A 7,500-nucleotide genomic window follows, 5' to 3' on the forward strand; every position below is an offset into this window, starting at 1 on the left:
GAGAAATTGGACCTTAAAAGTTTTTGTAAAGCAAGAAATAGTATTTATATTCCATCATGACGTAGAGAAATAAAACCCAAGTTTTATATTTGTGGCAATGAATTCAATTTCCCTAACCGAGTGCATCCCGACATAATACCGCTTTGAGACGGCGGGTCACATTTGAGATAACGCAAGTTTGGGTGGAATTCAATACAAACTCATAACAAGTGATATGTAAACGGCTATGTAATGTGTGCGGCTATGTGGTCTAGTGGTTTGACACTCGGCTTCAGATCGGAAGGTCCTTGGTTCGAGTCCCGCCGCGTATAGTTGAGTCCTTGGTAAAAGTCCTATACTCACATTCTCTCACCAAACTCAGGTGTAAAATGAGTAATTGGCTATTAACATCGTTGTTTCTGTCCAAAATAATTTTAATATCGCCGAATAGGCGTCATGTCTTGTACTATATATTAAGTATTAATAATAAATTTATAAATAAATTGAGCTCTTATATAGCGCAATATCCACTAAATGTGCTCAAAGCGCTTTACAAGAGATCCCTGGTCAACAGCAACATTTAACATGTAGGACGAGACAAGTATTGCTGTTGGCTAGTTAAGCGCTTTGAGCACGATTAGTGGAATTTGCGCTATATAAAAGCTCAAATGAATTAGCAATATTACAATGTCATCATAAGACCTTTAACTTGGAATCATTTCAGACATACAACTCTATATATGACCCTTCGCCTCAAAACGGTATTAAGTCGGGATGGTTAAGCTGTTGAAAATTGAATTTATAGACAGAAGTATCAGACTTGTGTTGAGTTTGTATGTTTGAATGACGAGAATGGATACCATATTTTAGGGTGCTAATGTCAGCAATTTATATTTTCGACCAGTTTAACACCTAATTCGGCTTTTAAGCAGTTGGTTCGTTCCGACATAATACCGTTTTGAGACGATGGGTCACATTTATCCCAATCAGCAAAGCTGGAAAGACTGTGAATTTTGAACTTAGAAAAAAAAATTATAATTTGCCTTCCCTCAATAGTTTCAAAAATGTTATAGTTATAAATAATAAATGAGCTTTTATATAGCGCAATATCCACTAAACGTGCTCAACGCGCTTTACAAGGAGTCCCTGGCCAACAGCAACATTTAACATTCAGGACGGGACATGACGCCTGTTAGGCGATATTACCATTTTTTCGGACAGAGACAACACTGTTAGCGGCCAGGTACTCATTTTACACATGAGTACGGTGAGAGAATTTGAGTAAAGAGTCTTTTCTTTGTATTTATTAAACTCGTTATATGTTTATCGTGTAATAATACATACTCGCAAGTTCGTTGTGTTATTGGGCACGATAAACATAACTCGTTTAATAAATACAAAGAAATGAAAGAATCGTATTCCAATCCTTATCGAGGTTGAATATAGCCCCGAGTTGAGCGTTTAACATATAGATAGTATGCAGATGACGTCACTCAGGCCTTTGTTATTGTTTTTGCCATCCGCGTTTGTGAGTTGTTCACACGAAACTGTATTAACCAGACTATAAAAGTTCATGGTTACACAGAGTTTGTGTGTTGGTCCGTTATACTTCCGGATGGCAATGTTGTGAACTCCTTGGCCAAGCGCATTCTATCTATAGCCTGACAAAAGATCCCTTTAGGACTGGCAGTTTGACGTCATTTTTTAGTTTTATGTAGCGTCTAGTGAGTTGTCGTTAGTAGAGCTTAAGGAAACAAGTTATTTCATTGGTTGAACTATTGAATACAACTCACGATTTGTTTTCTTTTGTGGCCAAAGACTGACATTTTGACGTCATTTTTTGGTCAGTGTCAGGCTATAGATAATTCGAAGATTACGTCACTCAAGTATTTGTTATTGTTTTTTTTTTGCCATCCGCGTTTATGAGTAATGCTCACTGAACAGTATTATCCCGACTATAAACGTTCATGGATACACACAGTTTTGTGTGTTGGTCCGTTATACTTCCGGATAACAATGTTATGAGCTTCTTAGCCAAGCGCATAATATCTTTTGCACCGAGTTGAGCGTTTAACGTATAGAGAGTATGCGCTTGGCTAAGAAGCTCATAACATTGCCATCCGAAAGTATAACGGGCCAACAATCAAAACTGTGTGTATCCATGAACATTTATAGTCGGGTTAATACAGTTCAGTGAGCATTACTCATGAACGCGGTTGGCAAAAAAACACCAACAAAGACCTGATTGACGTCATCTTCGAACTATCTATAGATAGTATGCAGATGACGTCACTCAGGCCTTTGGTATTGTTTTTGCCATCCGCGTTTGTGAGTTGTTCTCACTAAACTGTATTAACCAGACTATAAAAGTTCATGGTTACACATAGTTTGTGTGTTGGTCCGTTATACTTCCGGATGGCAATGTTGTGAACTCCTTGGCCAAGCGCATTCTATCTATAGCCTGACACAAGAATGGACTGGCAGTTTGACGTCGTTTTTTTTAGGTTTGTGGAGCTTCTAGTGAGTTGTCGTCAGTAGAGCTCATTGAAACAAGTCATTTCATTGGTTAAAGTATTGAATACAACTCACGATTTGTTTTCTTTTGTGGCAAAAGACTGACATTTTGACGTCATTTTTTGGTCAATGTCAGGCTATATAACTTTACGATCTGTCAAACTGCAACCAAAACCCTATTCCGTGTTGTGTATTTATGTTCATTTTTGAAGCTGTCGTATTATCTACATTCTTCACTTTTGTTTATTATTTTAAGATGTGTTACATTGCTTGGATTTCTCCAAGGTGGTAGAACACTATCTTCACACGCAAAAGGACTGGAACCTGGTGGGGAAAAGTACGTGTGTTTCTGTGTAAGAGAGAGAAAGAGAGAGAGAGAGAGACAGAGACAGAGACAGAGAGAGAGAGAGACAGAGACAGAGAGAGAGAGACAGAGACAGAGAGAGAGAGAGACAGAGACAGAGAGAGAGAGACAGAGACAGAGAGAGAGACAGAGACAGAGAGAGATAAACATACAGAAAGAGAGAAGAGAGAGAGATAGAGAAGAGAGAGTGAGAAGAGAGAGGGAGAGAGAGAGAGAGTGAGGAGAGAGAGAGAGAGAGAGAGAGAGAGAGAGAGAGAGAGAGAGAGAGCAATTAACGGAAGAAGAACTGGAGGATATATCCTTTCCAATAATATGTAAATTGCTACTATTATATTGAAAATATACGCTATGTCTCATTTACTTGAATAGGACAACATCCATTCATTGATTATTTCTTCGATCTTCAATGAACCTCAACGTTGTGATCTTCTTTTGATAAAACAAAACAAAGGACGATAACCATAATTGGAAATTAATAAATTCATCTTAATTAACCCTCTCTTTACCAACTACAGGAAAATCGTTACATTCGTTACGATGCAACAAACAATTTTCTCATATGATTTCTTTTGTACCTAATAAAACTTGAAGAAAATTTGTTTATTATAACCATAAAAACTTGACACTGTACTGCCGAGCTCATTCTGATTAAAAATATTATGTATAGATAGGTCGTATTTGTTGATTTTCTGTTTGAATTAGAAAAAAAAAAAACTATTGTTGTGTTACGTCGGTATGAATATTTAGGGGAAATTATGAAACCGGCCAGTACGGAGAGAGTTCAGTTGAACTTTTTAAAAACTTTTTTTCAAGTTTGTAGTCGTGGGGGGGGGGGGGGGGGAAAGACCGCCCTCACTCCTCTCACTGGGTACAATTGGAGTAACGAAAGAATTGTTAATCCCAGTGCAATGTAGTTATCAGAACCATTAGGCCCGTGGAGCCGGTTTATCCCGGTTTCTAGAGCGTAAAACCGACAAAACCAATTGCTTGTTATCCATGAATATGGTGCAGGTCTATCGAAAAGTTCTCTCCCTTCCAGTGCAGTGTAGTTCTTTAGAGCCATTTGGCATATGGAGCCGGTTTATCTCGGTTTCTAAGGCTTGAAACCGACAATAGCAATCACTTGCTACCGTTTAGATAGGATGCTAGTCTATTGAACAGTACTTTCGGCCAGATCGAACAGACACAGCTACCTATTCACTGCTGGATGGACAGGTTGGTGGGAGAGTCAGGAGGGAAAAAAATAACCCTAATTCACCCTGGATCAATATTATTCCTTTAGCGTGTGAATCGAGTGTTCTACCAAGTGAGCTATCTGGATCAGGACCTCCTTCTCCTAGTGCAATTAAATAAAAAATAAATAGAAAAAAAAATAAAAATTGAGCTTTATATAGCGCAATATCCATTAAATGTGCTCAAAGCGCTTTACAAATAGATTAAAAACCCACTCACCTGAGGAAATACAAGAAGAAATTGACGGCATGGTTGAAATCCATAAGAATATGCACGAATCGAAATAAGAATCTTAACTGTGCGTACTCATACACATACGGGCTCTTGGGCTTCCAGTAAGCTTTGGCAACGTACATGGCGGCATTGGGTACGTTGAGGACGAGGAACACAACGGACACGACCACCAACATGATGGTTATCTGTCTCTGGTCCTTGGCTTTGCGACCTCCATGGTCGAAGGAATTGGTGAGATGACGATGAGCTCGTTGAGCTATTCGGATATTGTGGATGATTAGGATGTTTCCCACGAGAACCAAGGTGCACGGCAAGAAGGCCGTGACCGTTCCTTCAAACCAGTACCAGAATGTTCCGGAAATGAAATCGTTGTACTTTTTTCGGACACGACAGTAATATCCGAAGACTGGGTCATTCACTTCCTCGAACACCCAGAAGAAACAGGCGTAGCAAGAAGCTGTCAAGTACGCGAAGATGGACAAGATACACCAGGCTTTGGTTCGGGTGTATATCCGTCCGACGCGGAGCGGGAACCAAACGGCGACGAAGCGTTCCGTTGTCATGGCAACGACGATCCAGTTGACGTAGGTGGTGAAGAACTGTTGCAAGAACATGATCGTGGCGCATCCTGGAGACGTGAGTTGCAGACCGTCTTTGGACACCTCGCTGTAAGTGATCTTGAAGATGATGGCGCACGTATCTGCTGCCGCCAAGATCGCCACGTGAGCCTGTGACAGAATATAGGGTAGAAAAAAGGGAGGTGGGGATGGGAGATAGAAAAATAGAATTTATCATTAAATAGGTCACTCAAAAATGATCATTTTAAAGTGGTGGAAATAGGCTTCAACCGTCGTGACGTCACGTCCCTCGTAATGACGCATAGTAACTTAGTATCTGATTCTAAACTATCGGAACAATGGCGGATGCACTTATGAAATATTTCTCCGTCGAGCATAAAAGTGTACCCAGATGAGAAAATGACTTTTATACATTCTGGTCACATATGACACGTCAAAAAGCATGAAGAATAAAAAACACCGACTTTCATTATTTAGAACCAAGCTGCTCGTTGCTGGGCGGACGTGACATCAGACTATTGAATCCTATTGCACAGTATAGTCCTTTTTGGTCTCAATTGGATTCAATAGTCTGATGTCACGTCGCCCAGCAACGGCGGCCACAAAGAAAATGGGTACTTTTTGTTCTTCATGCTGGCTAGACCTTTTACATATGTTTGTGATCAGAATGTGTAAAAGTCAAAACATGATCAGATTTATTTTTTTCCCCATCTGGATACGCTTTTATGCTCGTTGGAGAAACATTTCATATGGGCGTACGCCATTGTTCCGATAATTTAGAGCCAGTGTTACTAAGTTACCATGCGTCATTACGAGGGAAGTGACGTTACGGCTGTTGAAGGGTATTCAAGCTTACAATATTTTGTGAGCATATCACACTACACTCAACAGCATCCGCTTGTTTATAGATAGTATGCAGATGACGTCACTCAGGCCTTTGTTATTGTTTTTGCCATCCGCGTTTGTGAGTTGTTCTCACTAAACTGTATTAACCAGACTATAAAAGTTCATGGTTACACAGAGTTTGTGTGTTGGTCCGTTATACTTCCGGATTGCAATGTTGTGAACTCCTTGCCCAAGCGCATTCTATCTATATGACAAGCACATTTGACTGTCATTTGTCTACCAAATACATAGATAGCCATACACACACACACACACACACAGGCACACACACACACAGGCACACAAACACACACACACACAAACGAATTAAAGTTATTCTGAAAAAAAAACTGTGGAAAAATTTAGTTTATATTTATTTACAGGTTTGATACTAAGTTGTTTATCGGCGCAATATTACTATATAATAATACTAATAATGTACATTTAAATTGAGCTCTTAAATTGAGCTCTTATATAGCCCAATATCCACTAAATGTGCTCATAGCGCTTAACAAGGGGTACCTGGCCATCAGTAACATTTAACATTTAGGACGGGACATGACGCCTGTTAGGGGATGTATAAATTTTTTGGACAGAGACAACGCTGATACCGGCCAGGTACTAATTTTACACCTGAGTACGGTGAAAGAATGTGAGTAAAGAGCCTTCTCCAAGGACTCAACTATGCGCAGAGAGAGGCTCGAATCCAGGACCTTCCGATCTGAAAGCGAGTGTCATACCACTAGACCACATAGTCGCACATTTATATAGCGCTTATGCGGAAGCTTCGAAGCGCAAGATGATCGATTACTACGGAAATACTCTCAACCAAAGCAAAGAGCGTGTAGGTAACGATTGTTATGTTACCAAGAGCTCTCACTTCCCGCTTTTGGTGAAGCCAAGCATCTTCCGTCTTCTACTCGTATTTTCTTCATTGTATCAGTAAGCCTAGCGCGCATGATACACGCGGAGCACACCCACCTCGCTGTCTCGCCTGGCACGCGACAATAGCATTGCGGTTAAGAGAAGTGAGAGCTCTTGGTAACTACGTTACCCTACACACTCTTTGACCAAAGGAAGATAATGTCTATTAGTCTACATCTATGTTACAACAAGGCCCAAACTCGCAGTAGATTATCAGATCTTAAAATATAGGTACGTCGGCTAACCAACACACCGTGCAATTAAGTCTGTGTGCTGAATGTCGTAAAATTGTTTGATTTCTTATTGATGCTATAGATAGTATGAAGTTGACTTCACTCAGGTCTTTTTGCCATCCGCGTTTATGAGTAATTCTCATTGAACTGTATTAACCTGACTATAAACGATCTAGGGTTACGCATAGCTTTGTGTGTTGGCCTTTATACTTCCGGATGGCAATGTTGTGAGCTTCTTAGCCAAGCGCACATTTGTGACTCATCACTCAAAACGGTAGTCTGGAAGTTTCATGTCATTTAAATGCTTTAATGAGGACAAAAAAAAAAAAAAGAAAATGAACAAAAACAAAAAGTAAAAAAACAAACAACAAAATAAAACACACAAAAAAAAAACAAAAAACAAAGCAAAACAAACAAAAGTTCAAAATTAAAAAGGCCTTAATTGTGAAATTCTAGTTTTTACACAATAATAACAAATATATGACCCATCGTCTCAAAACGGTATTATGTCGGAACGAACCAAATACTTAAAAGCCGAATTAAATGTTAAACTGGT

General features: G+C 39.6%; 1 protein-coding gene across 4 annotated transcripts in view; it reads right to left on the reverse strand.

Moving 5' to 3' along the window:
• Window positions 1–7,500, reverse strand: part of LOC144973622 (uncharacterized) — a 459,437-nt gene that overhangs the window by 2,450 nt on the left and 449,487 nt on the right. For all 4 annotated transcript variants that reach the window (XR_013645602.1, XR_013645603.1, XM_078916284.1 and 1 more), the window contains one exon: window positions 4,310–5,052. Coding sequence is in view for 2 of the 4 variants with exons in the window: in XM_078916284.1 (XP_078772410.1) it covers window positions 4,310–5,052 (743 nt within the window). In the remaining 2 variants the exon portion in view is untranslated. The remainder of the gene's footprint in view (window positions 1–4,309; window positions 5,053–7,500) is intronic.

The sequence above is a fragment of the Berghia stephanieae genome, chromosome 5, assembly GCF_034508935.2.
Source record: "Berghia stephanieae isolate SIO BIC M18660-M18661 chromosome 5, UCSD_Bste_1.3, whole genome shotgun sequence".
Classification (NCBI taxonomy): Eukaryota; Metazoa; Mollusca; class Gastropoda; order Nudibranchia; family Aeolidiidae; genus Berghia; species Berghia stephanieae.